Genomic DNA, 20,522 nt, shown 5'->3' with positions numbered 1-20,522 from the left:
ACCTATTCAGTACCTTGAACCTGGTGGTGTATTTTTATGCACTATTTAATTTGGTAGGCGGCTAAACATGTAGGGGTTCTTACGGAAATTAGGGTTCTTTTAGAAACCATTAAGGTTCCTGTAGGCACAGTGAAAGTTTCTGATAGTGAGACTGTGAAGTGAACGTGTACAAGATCTCGGAACCTTTTGTTTTAGGAGTGAAGCCTCTTTGCAGCTGAGACGATGCAGAACAGGTTTTCAGAAGCAACTGATTGATATTTATCTGTGCAAATTTTCCCCCGAAGCCTCCTTCGTGCCCTTCAGTCGGTTTTTTTGGCCCTGTTTTTGGACCTGAGCTCTAGGCGTGGTGACAGGAGAAGCTCTCAGACATGCACAGGCATGCAGACCACGAGAGGATAAGGCAAAAAAAAAAAAAAAACTCTTTACCTGTCTGGAAAAATATGATTATTTTGACAGAACGATTTGAACGGGAGCCCTGAGGAGCAGGTAGGAGCAGGCAGCTTCACATCGCGCTTGGCAAAGCTGACAAAAATTAAAGAAGAAAAAAAAGAAGAAAAAAGGCATGTGTGCCTGCGTGTGTGTGTGTGTGTGTGTGTATGTGTGTGTGTGTGCGATGCGGCGCGCGTGAGCTGTGAATGCAAGTTTGCCTTAAGCTGTGGCTTAAACTGTGGCTGGATCTTGAATGAAAGGGATAAAAGCTATTTACAGATCTGTCATTTATAATGGCAGCTTCGAGTTTCAAAGAATATGAAACAAGTATATAAACAGTCAAAAACTACTAACACAATACCTGTTTTAAACTCTAAACTCTGATTCTGAACAGAACAATGGCGTTTATTTACTTGCGCATGGTTCATTTACTTAACTGATGTACTTTGAATATTCAGGATTGTTGAAAACTGAGAGTTAGTTGTGGGAAAATTATTATTCACATCTATACGCAAATGTATACAAATCTTTTTTCTTTTTTTTCTGATCCACTGATAAAGAAGAGTGATAAAGCGGCCCATTCAGAGGAATAAAACACAATATTGAGTCATGCAACAGATTTTTAGATAGCTTCAAACAGACTTTATGTATATGTAGTGGCAGGAATTAACCTAAAAATCCAGATTATATTCCTCTGGTGGATTATTTAGGAGACTTTATAGCAAACTCATGAAGCGATTTAATTCGGAGTAGTCTGTCTTTCAGCTCAGAAATCCTGGTTTATTATATATTTCTAGACGTCTAACCTTTTCTGTATCAGAAATTGCAGCTCACCCAGTTTAAATGATAATAATAATAATAATAATAAGTCTTAGTTACTCAACAGGAGTGGTTTTACAGCTGCATTTGTTGTGAGTTTGTTTCTTATTTTTTGGTTGTGGTGCATTAATTTGCACATAAGTTTGCTTTTGGATTTAAGAAGAAGAAGAAATATTGATATTTGACAACATCACTGAATCTGCTATGATACTATACGATACGATTTCAGTTCATAAGACAGCGATTTGATATTTGATGATACTGATGAATCTGCTGTGATATGATACAATACACTATATTGATTCTTAAGGCAACAATTCGATATTTAATGATACCACTGAATATGCTACGATACGATACGATTCAATTTTGTATCCTTCCGCTCGTCATGTGACCATCTTTGTTCAGAATCTGTGTCTACCGTTAATTTGTGAATGAGGACAACATACAGAAGGACTATTACAGAGGACGTAGTACAGAGTTACTACGAAAGTATCAGAGTTACACATTTACGCATCAGTTCAGAAATATGAATTATTTAGTATATATTAAAATTGATAAGGACCCATTTGGGCGGATCGATCCAAACCGAGCGCTTGTTACACCTCTACTTTTTAAAAGCTGCCCACATGACTTACTGTTTTGCCGTGAAAATGAGAACAAAGTAATACAAAAACAAAAAACACAAAACAAAGGTTTTGAACGAAGTAATACGCCACCATGTTAGTTTTATTAATCACACTTCTTAAATGAGCAAAAAGCTATTGTCCATCCTCAGTGCCATTTAGTGCACCTGTGCAGGGCTTTATTTAATGGGATTAATCATTAATAAAGCAGCATCAGTTTAATGAGCTCAATCATTAACAGAGAGATGCCAGGTTAATGGGCTTAATCATTAATTAATATAAATACGCTGCATTGCAGGTTGGCTGCATATACACAATGGTGAATGATGGATTAAAGAGTTTTACAAAATTAAAGGGTACGCTCTGGCTTTGGTTTAAGAAGGTATATTTACAGTAATCTGGAGCTTATGAAGGACTTATGGTACACTCTGAGAAAAAAGGGTACTAAAGTGTACATTTCCTTGTCACTAGGGTGGTGCTCTTATCTTCTGTACCTTTAATACAGGGCGGAGCGATATGACAAAAATATCATATCACGGTATTGACGACATTTCTCTGATACGTGATGTGCGTCGTGATAAACTGTCGGTTTGCTAAAACACCGCCAACAAAACGGTCGTGTTGCATTAGAAAGTTTGCTGATACTTTTATTTATTTAAAAAAAAATAAAAACAGAAATGGAGAAAAAAATAAAGTTTCAGTAAAAAAATGATCAAATCAGTTGCTTTCAGGTTCCTAAAAATTTGTAATTATTATAAAAAAAATTAAATAAAAGGATATAAAAGATCATGATACACCCGATATCTCAGAAAAATGTACTGTGACACAAATTATCGATTTATCATAATATCGATTATTATATCGTTATATTGCCCAGACCTAATTTAATATGTATCTTTCATCTGGAAAGACGTAATGTAGCTTTCAAAAAATGTAAGTTACATAATTGGACTGTAACGACCTTTTTTAGAAAAGCTTTAAATGTACACTAGACACACCTTACTGGGTACTAAAGGTACAAAAGTGAAAGGTACACATTGGTACCCTGTTTTTCCTGTGTGTGTTGATGGTTTGAAAGTTTCTAAAACTGCTCCGGATATTCAAGTGCTCATGTAATAGCTTCTTAGACGTGATTCGATTCTGTACGTTGCTGTACCTATTTCCTTCTGAAACAGGAAGTCAGAGTGACAGCGTGTTTGTTGAACTGCTTTAGTGATTTATACAACAGCCAATAGCATTCAAGATACGCCAAAGTGAGATAACTAAAATAGAGAGAATAGCAAAAGAATCTTTTACTGACTCTTAGTGATGGAGAAGCCCAGATGGCGTTCAGCAGGAAGAGCCACAAGTGGGTAAAACACCTCAGAGAAGTGCGTTACTTAACTCTGACCTCGTATAAACTTCTCCCTCTTCCAAATGAATAAAGCATTTAATCCAACTAATTTTTTCTTAAACAAGTGATGGTTGGAAACGGGAACTGTGTTTACTGCTAACAAGCTGCTCCTGTAGAGCAAGACACGCCCCCAGAGGCGGGGCATATGCATTCTAGAGAGTATTTAATTGGACGGTCACAAAATTGTGCCTAGATATGTTATCAAAAAATTTTAAGCATTTTCCTGGAAGTGATTAACTACAAATTAAAAATCTCCAAAACTATTTTTTGTATTTTTTTTTATTTTGTATCAATGTCCGTAACACTAAAGCACAGATATAAAAAGCTCGGAAACACAAATTTTGCTGATTCAGATTAAAAAAACATTTAAAGGACGTCTGATTTCTCCATGATTTTTCCATTTTTAAGAAGCATTAAGATCTCATTGCTAAACGGATCTGCTCCTTCTATTCTAAAAGTACATAATTAATTATAATGTAAACATATTTTCTAAGAACGGAGGTGAGACGGAAACGTGGTGCTTCGTCCATCTGGCCTTTAGTTTATTGTTTGGTTATGATCATTGTTGTGAGCGCCGGGTCACGCTCGAGTGAATGGCTCTATGTCACACCACCTGCGATGGAAAGAACAAAGGTTTAACCGTGCGACAGTCAATAAATAGTCCACAGCTGATGAGCAACACGAGAAGAAACCACTAATGCAAAATATATCCTGGCGCCTAACGCTGCTAACACAAATAACACCGGTGACAACAGGTCAATGAAGTTGTGAAAGCTGTGTTCTCACACACGCCCAGGTCTTTCAGCAGGTGATCCTGTCGAGGCCTAATAAAAACGTCTCATTTTGGTTGGTCCCTTGTTTTATTTCAAGCAAATAGAGGCGGTAAGAGAGTAGAGAAGAGTCCTATAGACAACACCTCGTGAGAAATAAAACATTTTGCCATTTCTCTCATCTTTCCATGATTTCTACACACCTGGATTTACTCGACTTAATTTCCACCCAGAAATAAAACGGTCAGGTTGGAAATAAGCTTTCAAAATTGTGCTAGTTTCTCTCCACGTTCGCTGTGTGTTCCCAGGCTTCTCTTCAATCCATCGTCGCTGGTCAGGATCTGTGTTTTATCATGCTGAACGTAGGAGAAGGCCAGCTGAGCTTCAGGAATGAGACTCTGTCCCCAAGAAAAAGATCTTTTCTAACACTTTTTTCAGAATTCTGCAGTGATTTTGTAGGTTTGCATCAGCACTATCAATATCGTCTGCTTATGATGCCAGTATAAGCAGTGAGGATGTGTAAATATATATATATATATATATATATATATATATATATATATATATATATATATATATATATATATATATATATATGTATGTATGTGTGTGTGTGTGTGTGTGTGTGTGTATAAGGTAACAGAGAGGCACTGTTAGGCTGTTGTCTGAATAAAGCTAAATAAAAATATTGGCACCTGCACCTGCCAAAACAAACAAAAAAAAAACCCCACAAAGCAAATTGGCATTTAATGTATGATGCGTATAACAGAGTTCGAGGCCATGCATGTACCCGAGTGCTTCCTGTGTAGATAGATGAGTATTTCTGAGCACATCTTTGCTCTGTTTGTGTCAAGAGGACATATTCTGGCTCCACTGCAACGTTGCGCTTGTCCATCTCACTCCATATCCATTTTATTCCAGGAAATGTTGTCAAAGATCATCATATCAGACGGCTTTTATAGAAAGAACACTGAACCCTTTGATTTAAAGATGTCACATACTGAATTATTAGTTAGTGTTTTCCGTTTTTTTTTTTCCCTGAAATGCCTTTAATGGTATTGTATGATGAACCGAATGCACTTTGTACCGAGACATCTGATTTGTACGGTTTAGAAACACTTTAGAAAGACGACTAATGGTGTCCAGCCAATGCTCGAGGGAGAAACTGAGAAAAGACTGCCCTCTAGAGTTAAAACGAGATTTGTAGAGATCTGTAGAGAAGTGATTCTGGTTCTGGGTTGTCTGGGTTTTTTTTTTGTCCTCCCAACTTCCATGACGGACATCAACGAAACGCTAATGGCCGAGTGGTGTATGAGATTTCAATGGTAGCGCCATTTCACCCGGATGATATTTGCATGCTTGCGTAATAAGTCACATGACACAAAAATGTTTTGCATTATCTATTTTGACAGACATCAGTGACTTTCTCAAATTTGACCAGTTGTAGTAGGAACGTCGGGGCGTCTGAGACGTAACAGACATTAGACCTGTTCCATGTTAATAATCAAGAAATACCTGTGTGTGTGTGTGTATATACTTTTAAAGCATAATGACTGGTAATTATGTTATTACTCCAGCACTGAGTTGCGATCATGTAGAGCCGTTGTTCTCTTCTTAACCTTCAGCAAATGATGGTTTGTACCTGAACTTGGGCTGTTTTGACAGATTTACCTTTAATAGCTGCTCTGTAATGAATGGTGCGAGAAAGAAATGGTTGAAGTGGTGAATAGAAATTTCCCAAAGGATTGTGAAATTACTCTGGATAAACATGCCTTTCAACACTCTGTCATGAGCACCCAGTGATGCAGAGCCGAGAAATATGTAAATAGCAAATATTGGTGTAAACACAGGCAACGTGGGGGCCTTGCTTTCGTCTCTATTTGTTGCAAGCATCTTTATCTGGCAAGTGATCTGTTTAGATCTGGTTACTCACACTGATTTTTTTCCCCAAGGGAGGAAATGTAAACCTTGCTAGTTTGGTGAGTTGTTCAGAAACGTCTGGTGAATACGTAGAGTAAGTAGAGGCATCTTTATGATTAGCTTTCATCTTGCCTTATATCTTGTATTTAGTGGTTGAGTGTTAAGTCGCACTAGGCTAAGCCGTGCTTAGGGGCCCAGCGCTCAGGGGCCAAAGCAAGGTAATTCAACACAAACGCAACTCTCTTGTGAGGGAAAAAAACTGTCCAGTTCCCACTCCAAATCCCACAGTCTTTATCTCTGTGTTTTGTTAACCCTAGCAAGTGGAAGGTACACTTTCGGAAAACAAAGGGTGAAAGTCAAGGGAGGAAGAGGGAACAAAAGATAAAACGCAAAGCACCACAAACAAAGATCCCCCCCAAGGTCTGGCCAAGCGTTCCCACATGAAAAAAAAAAACTCTTGCGTGTCGTTTATCAGGTGTTTTGCTTCTGAAAGATTTTTGTTATGAAGGCTAGCATCATATGAGCAGCTGGTTACGATATTCTCAGCTTTGATTTTTCAGACCATATTGTAATTATAATTGCATGCAGACAGGGTGAACGCAAACCAACTCCAAGTTTTGCGGTGGGAAACATTAGATGCAGAGTAAAATCATTTCAAGAGCTCAATACACATATATTCCCCGTTAAATGGTTTAACCAGCAGTGATGTCCGAGTGTTGATAAGACCAATAAGATCAGAAAGGACGGCTGGTCTAGTCTGGTCAGTGATGTCACCCCACTTGTCTGAATGTGGATGAGATAGAGGATGAGGATGGTGAAAAGGAGGTTATCAGACGAGCTGAGTGGTGATATGAGTCCGTCAGGAACAAGGAGGTGTCTGTCCCATCACTGGCCTACAAAATTAGCCCTTGTCAGCAGCTCAGATTTGGCGTGACCAACCAAGTGGATTACAAAATGAGGAGAAAACTCACATCAGTGCTCGAGTATCAACAACAAAAAAAAATTATGGGAACGTACAGAAATTACAATCGCAGTATCTTCAATCAAATTTATGAAGCGAAATGGCAAGCTTTTTAAAAGCAAGCTGCATTACTGCTCAATCCAGCCATTAAACAGCTTTTATCTGTTTACGAACCCCCCTCTTGAATGATTTGTTTTTACCCAGACATCTCCGCTTGCTGCCATTAACGTTCCCAGAGTAGACACTTGTTTGGACGGGAAGTTCTAAGTGTGTTTTTGACTAGCTCATGAAACGACCTATTTTTATAAGGTGCTCTTAAGAGAGACCTGGAACCCAGTGTGAGTCTGAGCAATGCCACGACTGTCTCCTTCTTTTCCCCCACACATGTCACCGTGTCCCTGACCCGTCTGCCCCTGCGGTGAGAGTGAAAGATAATGTTGTAGTTAGCTGCCCCCTCAGCGCTCCCCCCTCGAACTCATCTGCACAACTCTCCAGTATGCTCTCCAAGAACTTCTCAGCAGTTCCACTCTGTTTATGTTTATTCTGTTTGTGCTTACCAGATGCTTAAAACAAACAGATAGCTACGACGGGTCGCTGAACCTGAGGAATGATGCTGAGATGCTCTGTTTGGTCCGTTTTGGATGATTTTCGCACAGCATCTTCGCTCTTTTTCGAGGGGTTCGTTCTGTATTTGGATATCGGTTTTGCTGGGAACACTGTGGAAAACATCTGAATGTTGGGGCAGAATTCTGCAGACATGATGCAGCAATATGGAGCTTGGAAGCTGACAAAAGTATTTGAATATGAATTTTGTATATGTGAATTATATTACATCACATTAAATACATTTTTAAAACAATACGGTTTTAAGATTTTTTAACTTGCTAGAGGCAAGATTTGCCTTTAAAAACATTTAAAATTACAGGTTACGGTTTTTTTTAAAATTCAGTGGGAAAAAATCACAAAAATTCAGATCTCAAAAATACAGATTTTATGTAATTTTGGCCAAAGGTGGAGCCTCCATGATTCCCACGGAAAACGTAGACACTCTTAGGTGGAGCACTTCAAACATTTAGCCAATCCTAGTCGTCTGCCTTGTTCATGTCCATGATCATGAAGTGAGGAGAAATGTAACAGAGTTGAGTGGAGTCCAAATGGAAGATGAACCGTAATGATGTAACTGTATCTATAATTTTTATGTTTTACTGAAATAGCTACACTCCTGTTAAGCAGTTAACTTTTACCAGCAAGCTAACTTTAGCATAACCCAACTAGCTAGAACATTACCTAATTAGTAATTAGTGTTAAACATCACTGTAGAAAACTTGCTATTTGAGTAGGACATAAAGACTTTTATTTGTTCGGCCATTCTGAATGTGTCTACTTTTTACCTTTGACCTTCTGTGTTTCTGAGAATAGGCCAAAGGTGAAAAGGAGACATATAAAAAAAATATAGAAACTATATATATATATATATAAGGCAAATCATACACCTACCAAGTTTAAAACAAAGGAAAAAAAACATGGATGTAAATATACGTTTATTAAATACACCACAGAAAAAAATCATTTAATGTGATGTTTATATAATTGAAATATATTAAATTCATATATTTAAATATTTTTCTCAGCTTCCATTCTCCATACAATAGTAGCTGAATGATTATTATAATTTTTTTAATTCTAGTGTGTAGTATTACTCAGTTTTTAATAAACATTTGGAGTCCTTTTCTTTTTGATGATTGAGCAACCCTGATATGAAACTGATATATGTCTGAATATCCTGTTCACACACCATTTGATTCATCACATCATCACACTATACTTCACTCAGATAGTAACATATTGTATATATTCTTCTAACACATTAATAGTTAATTAATCTCTTAAGGACTAAATGAATACAGGTTACTGAGAACTAGATTGAGTGTAAAGAAAGCACGATATCTCTTTTTCTTTTTCAGATACTGGTACAGACACTGAAACTTGATACCCATCTAATATTGTTTACTTTAGAAACTACTCATTTTTCGCTTGTACTATCCCGATACTGAACCTGAGCATCTGATCAATGCCATCTCTATTTTAAACCTACTGTTGTTCATTTGGTTTTCCGAGTTTGCTTGACTCACTTCCATCCCTTTCGTTAAAGGTATCTGGCTAAGCTGTCGTCCGTGGGGAGCATCTCTGATGAGGAGACCTGCGAGAAGCTGCGAGGTCTCATCCAGAGGCAGGTGCAGATCTGCAAGCGCAACGTGGAGGTGATGGACGCTGTACGCCGGGGCGCTCAGCTCGCAATCGACGAGTGCCAGTACCAGTTCCGTAACCGGCGGTGGAACTGCTCCACGTTGGACTCCATGCCTGTCTTCGGCAAGGTGGTCACGCAAGGTACCCTCATCAATAATCTGAGACGACCTTATCCATGATATCCCGCAGCACCATATTTACATCACTTTTTACATTTTTGACAGGCACGAGGGAGGCGGCGTTTGTGTACGCCATCTCTGCTGCAAGCGTTGCGTACGCGGTGACCAGGGCGTGCAGCAGCGGGGAGCTCGAGAAGTGCGGCTGCGACCGCAACGTTCACGGCGTGAGCCCTCAGGGTACGATGAAAGGGAACGCCTTTTACATCTGGCGATTTATCAAAAGGACAAAAGTTCATTCCAGATACAAAAGGCTTGTCATGAAGATTAATGAAAGATCATGAGAGATTGTGGAGGGAAGGTTTTACATTTTTAAAAATCTCTCTTTCTTTTTCGCTCTCTCTAGGGTTCCAGTGGTCAGGGTGCTCTGACAACATCGCCTATGGAGTCGCCTTCTCCCAGTCCTTCGTCGATGTCAGAGAAAGAAGCAAAGGGCAGTCGTCCAACAGAGCCCTAATGAATCTCCATAATAATGAGGCAGGGAGGAAGGTGAGGCCCACGGAGGCTTAATTGGACGCCATTCCAAGATTATTAGTAATTCTGAAAGCACATACCCATGAATTAATAGTGTGTGAATCATGCTGATAAGCTGAACTGAGTAGTAATCTGGCTGTTCTGCAGTTATCTAGCATAACAAGATATAACGCAAGACCTCAAGGTCGAGATAAACCCCTGATCTGAACGTGGGAAATTTTTTTTTTGTCACAATTAGGATTCCGAACACGTTTATTCATCAGATAGTTATGCAGAAAAAAAGCATGAAAGATTTATTTATTTAACTAGCTAGAAGGCTTACAAATGTATTAGCATAATTAATGCTGTTTATAATTAAACATTAGCACAATCTCCTAAATCATAAACTCTGGACATCTTTAACTCGGTAACATTGGAGAATTTGTTTATAAGGATTGTCAGTAGGTGTTGTAATTTTGCTAGATTATTGATAATAGACATTATGACTAACATGACATAATGACCTTGATCCAAAAATGATGGAAAAGTGGGATGACAGATTTACCCAGAGTTTTGTCATTTTTATCGTCATATACCAGTCGGACATCACCATGCATTCTCCCTCAATCTGAAGGAGATATTATATTTGCGATATTTGTGCAAAAATTCGCTGTTAAGAGCTATTTGTATACGGTCATCCCTGTACGAGTATAAGAGAACAAAAGATCTGAGTAGATGCTAAGAAAGCTTAAAAAAAACCCATTCCTCTACTCTTCCTCAGGCGATTCTGAGCCACATGCGAGTGGACTGCAAGTGCCACGGTGTTTCCGGCTCGTGCGAGGTGAAGACCTGCTGGAAAGCCATGCCTCCTTTCCGCAAGGTTGGCAACATCATCAAGGAGAAGTTTGACGGCGCCACCGAGGTGGAGCAGCGCAAGGTGGGCACCACCCGAGCTCTGGTCCCGCGCAACTCGCAGTTCAAGCCGCACACAGACGAGGACCTGGTCTACTTGGACCCAAGCCCCGACTTCTGCGAGCATGACCCGAGGACACCAGGCATGCTGGGAACGGTGGGCCGCTACTGCAACAAGACCTCGAAAGCCATCGACGGCTGCGAGCTCATGTGCTGCGGGCGCGGCTTCCACACGCAAGAGGTGGAGGTGGTAGACAGGTGCAGCTGCAAATTCCACTGGTGCTGCTACGTCAAGTGCAAACAGTGCCGCAAGATGGTGGAGATGCACACGTGTCGGTGATGCTCTCCTCCAAACCCCTCCCCTTGCTTTCTCTCCACTGAACTTAATGGAAAAACTCCCTCTTTCCTTCTTTGACTCCAAACAGAATAAAAGAAAAGAAAAAAAGGGAAGATAGAGATATTCACAGATTCATCCAGTTATAAAAGAACATGTCATACATGGGACACAATTTTAGGGGCAAATAGAGTTCTTTTTTATTTCAAGTCCCACTTGAGAGTATTTTTCTCTCCATTTTTTGTGGTTACTTTCTTATTTTTGTATTGTTTTCTAACTTATTGGAATCGGAGTGATTTTTTTTTGTAATGTGACTAGCTCCAGTGGGAGTGGTGTAAGGGTGGAGGAGGGTTGGATGGACTTTGCGGTGGTTGAAGGAGACAAAGAGACTTCCCCCTCCCACTATCGATGCTGCTTTAGGATCTTATCTGGAGTGACGGACATCAAGGGAATTTCTAACAGACTGAGATGCAGTCCAGGTGTACATCTATATTATTTTTTCATTTCATGTCAAAAAAACAGCATTTTAGATAGAGGTGGCCATTTTTATGCTGCTTTGAAAAAAAAAATCACTCACACATAATGTACAGCGTTGGTCTTTTATATAAATTTATATAAATATATATATATATGAGTATTAAGGAGTTTCTCCTCTTTTGTAGGGAAAAAAAGGAAACGCATCATAATTTTCCATGGGGTGTTACTAGGCAAACTCAGAAGGCAGGATTAAAAAAATAAGTGCACAAGTTGTGTATTAAATCCAGTCGTTAGTTAGCGATGAAAACAGGTTACTGGCATGGATCTGTGACCATGTTTCCAAAACGATGATAAACAAGTTGTTTGGTCGGACCACGGATGCTGTGCACGGTGACTCCAGCACTTTTCATCTCCAGATGCACATACCGCTAAAGATAAAAATCTCAGAGCATTCCCTCTTCCACTAAACGTGAAGCAGAGTGTCTGAACTATTTATGACCATGTACAAAAAGAAAAAAAACCATAATTCCATATTGTTCTATAGTACAACCTTGCTATACAGCACGCTTCTAAAGAACCATAGCTCTGTAAAAGACTTTATACACTGAAGAGGACTATACTGCATATGAATGTACGTTTAAATGAAATATATGCCTTTTGAAAGACGAGAGAACGAGACCTGCTGTATTTCTTCCCCGTGAAAGCTTGCCATTGTGCTGATGATGCTCGTCCATATCGCATAGATACACATAACACACCTCTCTCATTTATTTATTTTCTCTTTATTTTCTATTCTTCTGCAAAAGAATAACATTAAAATAATAAGAATTTTTAGTTCCGTCTGGCTTTACACGCTATAACGTTACTAATGATTGATAAATAGTGTTTCCATTTGAACACAATATTTGGCTGTATAACAGTTGAAACAATACTCATCAATACAGACACATTCTGTATTTTTAAAATGATGACGTTGGTAGTAGACTCAGACGTTTGGAGCCTGAATAAGAGATAAAAGGCAGAGGTCAGTGCATGACATGTCCAGCTTGCACACCCAGCTGCCTGGTGACACGGCCTGGACTGCACCCATCATACCAAGAACAATAAATATTTATGGAAACTATGTGACAGGAATGAGGGATGTTGGCCATCACGTACGTGTGGTTTGGTGCTCTAAAATACTAAAGATGGTTCTGCCCTCACCTCAACATCACCACTGGCTCAGCTGTTGCCCCAATGAAGCTTTTTATAAGCACTGAGTTTTTAAATGAGCTCACTGCCGCGGCGGACATGAGTCAGTAGATAAAATGGTGGGTAGAAAAGACAAATATCTACATCGCCAAGCTTATAACATAGATCACTTGAGGACAACGTGCACGGCGATGACAGAAATAGAAGGTATTTTACTGTTAACGTGTGCAGTGACTGGACAGAAACTTAAAACGTTAAGAGGAGACAGGAGGACACTGCCAAGTACTTAGATATCACCTTTCTACTTAAGCATGTCTGATGTAACTCTTAAATTGCGCTGCAGTAAAAGTGGAAGTAGATTCCATCCAACCGAGGTGACACTTTCAGTTTAATGTATTAAGTAGCCCCGAGCTGAACATAAATTTCATTGCATCGATGCTTCGCTTCTAGAAAGAAAAATAAAATAAAAACTCATCCACAATTACATCTTATGTGCTCTTTCCAGCTCAAATGATCACCATCCGCAGAGCACATGGTTTCCAGAACGTCTTTTATAGCCCTACAGCAGGTTTTCTCAAAGGTCTGGCTCTAATAAGCTTGGGATTATGGTAGGAGGATGGGGGCGGTTTGAAAAGTGGAGGCAGTTGTCTGTTATTTTGGTAGGCAAAATTAAAATGGGGGGCATCACTGTGGCCACAAAATCCTCGTAATACCAGCACATCCTGTGGATTCTTTTTTTTCCCCTTTTTTGGAAGTACCGATACTGGGGCCGCTTTTTGTTCAGCAAAGCTAGATGCAGTTGCAGAGACAGAGCCAGTGCGTTGTTACTGAAAGATGGTATGGACTACTACATTTCCTCAAGGTTGATGAATAAATTAAGAAATTATGAAAGTCACTATTAGGTATCACCTATAAACGAATGAAAAGAGAGAGAGTGTGTATGTGTGTATAGACCTGGGGGGGACTTTGCTTGGTGAAATACATTCCTGTCATACAATCCAGAATGGTCCTGTTACAGCCTCTGACAGAAATACCACACAGTAATTTAATATTTGTAGAGGCTTTTCCTGAGACATAACATGATTATCAAGGTACAATTCAATAAAGGGTTTTTGAGATCAGAGGCTTTAGCCTTTCAGCTACTTTTTATATGATTTTTTTTTCGGAAATGAAAGCTATCTGTAATTAGGCAAGGCTATATGACTTAGTTATTCTAAGACTCCTGACAATTCCGTGCATTTGGAAAACAAAATCAATACAAAACCATAATGCAATTATCTTATGTTTCAACTTGAGTTCCACTTTGAGTTTGGCGTTTCATTTGATAAATTATGGGTTACAGCCACTCCAAAACCTTGCCTGAATCGCGAAAGGAAAGAAAAAAAAGGATAAGGAGACTCAAAGTGCTTTGGTCTCTCCTTCAAGGCTCGCCTCAAAACTCACAGATCTCCACCAACATACTTCTCATATTAAAAGAAAACAAGTTACACAAATGAGACAGATGTTTCTTGTTTGTGATGACAGTTGCATTACTTCCCCCCACCACCCTCCTCCATCCATTTTTTTTCCCCATCGCAAAAAGCACCAGGTTGTGCAATACACAAGCAAGGCCCTTACAATATGCGACCCAATACCAAGGACCTCGACAAGCAACGACAACTGATTCATCGTAAAGGTCAAGTTTTTGGATGGCAAGGTTCATTTCCTCTCCGAAATCTCACCACCTTTCCCAGGTGAGTCAACCTCTTACTAAAACTGACACAAGCAAACGCATACCGAGGCATTTTTAAAATTCCAGGACAAACTTATTAAAGTCCCCCAGAGACACAGCATCCATATCGTATTATGAAAGTGACTAGAGAAGCCTGTGCATGTACATAGCAAACAATACTTTTAATCCTCCGGTTCTTGACAACCCCATCCTGTTGGCTTTATTCCCAGGCAAGTGCCGGTGTGGAGTTTCTGTTTCTGTGGTAAAGAATGCAAACCTAAAAGACCTTGGTGCGCAGCCTCTCAAGAACGTGGCAGAAAGTGGTAGGGTGAATAAGAGAGAGCGAGCCTGAATTTCACGCTTCCCTATTCCCATTCTTTTTGAAAAACATGCCATCATGGGCGTCTCAAACAATCGTTGCAGAATTTCAAGTCGAGGCGAGCCCCCGGATTTTGCTACGGCAGCCCCTCAATGTGTAGTATTGTTTCAGCACGAACCACAAGAATGCTTCCACAATGGCTCAACCATCAAGAATTGATATATGAAGCCTTTTCCAATCCATGTGCTTATGCTTTGGAAGCTAAATTTGAATCCACATATCTGAACAGTGATGCAACTGTCAAATCTGGAAGAGTGCCGGAAAAGGAGGGGGCGGTAGGAGGTGAGACGGAGTCTTAGGGCCCTGAGTACACAGGAAGACCAACGGGGGTCTACAGAACAAAATTGGTGGGGGTGTCAGGGGACTTTATAGGTGTCCATGCACTTCTGTAAAGGTGGGATGTGACCTGTACAACCCAAGATCACGCCCTATGATTGAGAACACAGGTGTGGAGAATCTTACGAAACTGCTGTCCAAGAGAAGGGTAATAAAGAGAATGCTGGTAGGAGGTGATGATTCATAGGGCCCTGAGTACACAGGAAGCCCAACAAGGTTCTACAGAACAAAAGTTTTTTGTCTGGGGACCCAAACTTCCTGTAGGTGCCCCTGTAAATCTGTAAAGGCGGCATGCACCCTATATAAACCAATAGGTCCTGTGTCTGAGAACACAAGTGTGTACAATAGTAGTAATTTTTTTTTACCCAAGAGAAGAGCGTAATACAGAATTATCGTGTGAGGTGAGGAGGTTACCCTGGGCCCTGAGTAGAAAACTGTCCATGGTGGGGGGTGTTAGGGGACTCAAAGTTATAAAAACAACCCTGTAAATCTGTAAATGTGTGATGCGACCTACACAACCCAGGATCAAGCTCTGATGAGATACAGGTGTGGAGAACATTGTGAATTTTTTAAATCCAAAAACAGGGTAGAATATAGCATAGTGTTAGGTGGTGAGTGCCATCCAAGCTCTTATCAGTGCCCCTGTAAATCTGTAAAGAATGTATGCGACTTGTAAAACCCAATATCTTGACCAGGTTTGATCCAAAGAAGGGCATAATACAGAATAGTGGCGAGAGGTAAGATGGATTCTTTGGACCCTGAGTAAACAAGAAGCCCAAGGGGGTCCAAAATTGTCCATGATCAGATCCCCTGAAACCCATCCAAGTTCCTATCAGTGCTGCTGTAAATCAGTGAAGGTGGAATGCTACCTGTATAACCCAATATCATGCCCTGAAAGAGGATGGTAGTAGGAAGTAGGGGAGGGGGTTCTTAGAGCCCTGAGTAGACCAGAAGCCCAACAGGGTTCTACAGATCAAAATTCTCCATGCTGTGAGCTGTCAGGCGACCCACAGTTCTTTTAGGTGCCCCTGTAAATCTGTAAAGGTGGAGTGCGACCTGTACAACCCAATATCATGCCCGGTGATTAAGAACACAGGTGTGGAGGATATTACAAAATTGTTATTGTTAAGGGAAGGACATAATAAAGAGAATATGTATAGCACAAATCCTTCACCCAGGATTTCTCCAGCCACCTGTACCATGAGTCCATGCTAGCTGGCGTCAATAGTTTGGACTTGGTTGCCCTGTGTTCACGTTACGGATGCTCGACCATCTTGGTCAACACACACACCTTGAACACCTGTTGGGATTCGAATCCTGCACCAGAGGAGACGGCCCGTGAATGAAACGCATGTATCCCAAAACCGTAAGTGAAAAATATTGTCATTTTTCCACTGTGAAACATGGCACTCGTCACTGTTGGCTTCCCTGCTGTTAAACATCGCTGTTGCGCTGAGGGCGCTCATGCTCATGCTGAAGCTGGCACAGGGCCACATGCTGACAGGGTGAGAAATGCATTGAGCAGGCCCTGTGGCTCTGTCTGCTTTTCTTACCATCACACCCATTGAAAATGATTTAGAAGGAAAATCCCATTCTTGATTTTAACAGTGCATCAGAGGATAACATTAAACAGTCTTATGATGCATGCACATGATGTAAAAGCAGACTCGCGTTAATATTTAATTACCTTGCGCTAGCAGATTTCGGCATTAGTTTGAAAGAGTGGTGCATGCCAAAAAGCTCAAAAGAAACTTGTGCATCTCATAGAGGGCCAACAAAATGAGAAATGTAATGTCTTTAAGATGTTTTAGCTTTGCACAAAGGGCTGGTGTGGTGATCCGGGTCACAGAATAGGTCCAGAAAAACATTCAAAGCGACACACTAAATGACTAAATCAATATAAAAAGAGCATGCATGTTATAAAAGTGAGTATATCCCGATTGCTCTTCATGTCACGTACAAGCGAAAGATAAACGAAAGCCGAGTTAAGAGGAAAACACAACGCATTCCTTTAGCCGATCCAGTGTAAAGACAGCATGCGTGTTCCTACAATGCAGCCACGGTAGGTATGCACCTTCCCGAGTTCAGGCTTCACACGTTGCCATGGCACAGATGGCTAAAGGTTGGGAGGAGAGGAGGGGCCTGGGAGATGTGGGCTTTTTGATTTATGACTCTGCGATATTTCATCGCAGCATAGCTGTCTCACTCCACAGGCTCACTTTTCAACAAATCCCGAGCATGTTTGGCTTTGACTGGCATACGGTATCAGATGCTTCCCTCAACCCTTCTCCAAAGCACAAGGGGCTTATCTACACTTCATCTCCCACTGCGCTGACTTACTCCTGACACACCACTGACAGCACCATTAAGCTCAAACTGGGGTTCCACCCGCTAGCAATATTCATAGGCTTATCTAGCAGTCTGTAATTGCTTCATGCCCCAGGTTTGGCCTTTTTGTCCTAATTGGGCTTCCCAGAGGTGCTGGTTAAAACAAGATGTGATCGGCCATGATCAAGAAAAATGCCATCCTGAGGGAGAGATCGCACTGCTCTCAGTAGAAGCAAACGGCAGAGAAGTCAAAGTGTTTGTTTTGGATTTGAATCAGCTCTACTGCGGCTAAAATTAAGGCCAGAAAAAAGTCCAGAGCAGCCACATGGACAATACTTTAGTCTACACTGGATGACTAATGGCTTGTTCTATCTGATTGATGCGCCATTTAAATAAGACTTTTGGGAACGTTAATGGAGCGTGTGCAATGAAATCTTATTGCGGTAGACCTGGACAGCATCAATCCTGCTTCGATCACACCTTTGAGGATATGCATGCAGTGCGCTAACAGCTACACTAATTGAGAATGATGAATAAAGCTGGTAGGGGTTTACCAGTTTCTCACTTGGGGATGTGCTGTTATAGGAAAATAATCAACGACAGAGTGGTGTGATGAAGCAGAGTTACTGTTACCACTCAGAAGTTGATCATTTTCCATGAACAGCAGCAATTTGCCAACAATTACAATAAAACAAAATATATTAACCATCAATATGTTATACTTTTTATCTGTTTAGAGTTACTTTTAATGTTGTGGAATGTCCACAAAACAAGTGAGTAGATCAACATGCTTCCAGAAAACCGTAAAGCGTAATGTCCTCCCTCCTGAAGACTCTCCCGTGTCGAAAAATAAGCTGACACTGGAGACTCCTTCCAAAAATATTAAATAAATGAGTCATTCACTATATTAACAATAAAATATGTCTGTCAAACAAGTCCCTGTGCAAGCTGGTACTATAGAAACGATAACGTATTAGAATCAGTATCAGAATCGAGTATCAGAATCGAGAATTTTAAAGCGGCGTCAAAACTGTAATGCACAATGTAAAGCACAATGAGTTTCTCTTATGGCTACAAAAAGTAAGCATCAAATAAGCATTTGTAAAACATCTATGTTCTTTGCAGGCCAAATCTTCACCCAGTGAATTATGATGTTCATAAACGAGCATGGAGAGAGTTCATGTGACGAGAGAACAGCTGGCCGTGGTTCCACAGCCGGAGCGTGGAAACTTGACTTCATGCGTGCCCGTCCTGGCAGAGCTGTCACTGGGAGCAGCCTGTATTGTGATAGCGATGCTGATAACCAGGACTCGTGCAGGTGGTCGCCCCCACCTAGCAAGAAAAAAAAAAAACCACAAAGAATACCAGCCATTCCACACGCGGCATAATTAATCGCCTTCTGCGGCTATTTAGCGCAAGTGCTTGCTGACAGATATCGTCCAAGACACTCGAGGAATGTGTAAAGGGACCCTGTACAGTCAACTCAATACATCCCAACCCCCACTGGTGAAGCTCAAACCGTGGTATGTGTCTTGAGGGGCTTTTCTTTCATTCTGTATATGGGATTTCCCCCTATTGTCAATCTCCAAACATATACCCCTAAGCGTGAATGGAGAGATTAAGTCCCGTCCAGATGAAAACAGTTTTGAGTCACTGAACATGAAGCTCTGGTGGAGGTGGAAAAATTCTTATGGGAAAAACGTATGTTTTTGGCACAGCGTCAACTTGCGCATGCTCATTACAATGTCTTATGAATGTGTTAGGACTCTTGGCTTAATTTCTTATTTTTCATAACGTGCAATTAACTTCGCTTCATTTTGTACAGAATGTAGAGAATATGATCTACGCTGTACTGCTCCTGAATCCAGTGCTACAAAACGCACTGTGAATGGAGATTCTGGATAAGACCCGGATGAACCCTTGGTATTCATGTGAAACCTTAAGCAGAAGTTCCACCTCATCGTCAATCCACTATTTTTAATCCTCGTGTCATTTTAGGACTTTTCGCCATGTTGGTGTTTTATCACATTTTTGCTTTTTCATGTGGAAGGAGATGGGTTTAACGCTTTCATGCCAATCTCAATGCAGCATATCTGCGGTAATTTTTCACAATCTTTCTGCACAAACTCCCAAAAGTTTTAATTTTTTAAAAATTATTATTTTTTTTTTTTTATTTTCAGTGGAAGGTAGATCTTATACTTCTGAAATCAGCTGCATTATGCATCAATCCTAGACTGTAAATTTTGTTACAAAAATTATGTTCACAAATTATATAATTTCTATCATTTTGCTCAACATATTTTAGACCCAAATGTTAGTTTAAGGTATATTGTCTGTTTTTTTTTAAACTTCTACACATGGACAATCCATTTACTTTTTAGTACAAGTGATATTTATAAAAACATCTAAAGAATATGGTCTATTTTTAAAAAAAAAATGTACATATGAAATGGTTAAAAAGACTCCAGCGTAGACCAGTGTGTACGTGGCCTTTTGAAATCATACGGTAAAGCTAAGACAAGGGTGTTACTTTCTCGATCCAGATTACACCCAAAATAAAAAGTTTTCAAAATGAAATCATTGTATATTTCAGCCGTGCTCGACAACATCCCGCTCTATTCAGAAATCACAGCTCGCCCATTTGTTATAATTGAACCCGAGAAGAAAAACAAGGTAAAAGGACGACACACTGGAGGACAGGCGATCTATCAACACCTCAGGGAGGCAGTGTTGATCTAGAACCGGCGCAGTGCTCCAAAGTATCCCTCGTCATCTCGTCATCCATCATGGTCGAGTGCAACGTTACAGTATGTATTGACACCCTCTGTGCTTTTGACACAACCGACATGGATCAGCATGTTACATAGCTCATGTCTGCTAGGCGTTTTAAGCTACCAGTGCTAACGCAAACACATTGCACGCTTGGATAAGCTCCAAGACGGGGGGGGTGACTGTTTAAACATATATTCAGCAAAGAGTTTTTTTTTTTTTTTTGAACCTTCAAAATTACAAAAAAGTAAATAAATAAATAAATTTTTTTTTTTTTTTTTAAAAAGCCAG

At 40.2% G+C, this 20,522-nt stretch overlaps 1 protein-coding gene across 1 annotated transcript in view; it reads left to right on the top strand.

The window, feature by feature from the left end:
* Nucleotides 1-20,497, top strand: part of wnt4 (wingless-type MMTV integration site family, member 4) — a 23,546-nt gene extending 3,049 nt beyond the window's left edge. The window contains exons 2-5 of the mRNA XM_026932972.3: nucleotides 9,071-9,306; nucleotides 9,390-9,521; nucleotides 9,688-9,830; nucleotides 10,576-20,497. Of these exons, the coding sequence (XP_026788773.1) occupies nucleotides 9,071-9,306; nucleotides 9,390-9,521; nucleotides 9,688-9,830; nucleotides 10,576-11,046 (982 nt within the window). The 3' untranslated portion in view covers nucleotides 11,047-20,497. The remainder of the gene's footprint in view (nucleotides 1-9,070; nucleotides 9,307-9,389; nucleotides 9,522-9,687; nucleotides 9,831-10,575) is intronic.
* Nucleotides 20,498-20,522: the final 25 nt, after the last annotated feature.

Source organism: Pangasianodon hypophthalmus, chromosome 20 (genome assembly GCF_027358585.1).
Source record: "Pangasianodon hypophthalmus isolate fPanHyp1 chromosome 20, fPanHyp1.pri, whole genome shotgun sequence".
In the NCBI taxonomy this organism is placed as follows: Eukaryota; Metazoa; Chordata; class Actinopteri; order Siluriformes; family Pangasiidae; genus Pangasianodon; species Pangasianodon hypophthalmus.
This window is presented reverse-complemented; position numbering and strand designations above follow the sequence as displayed.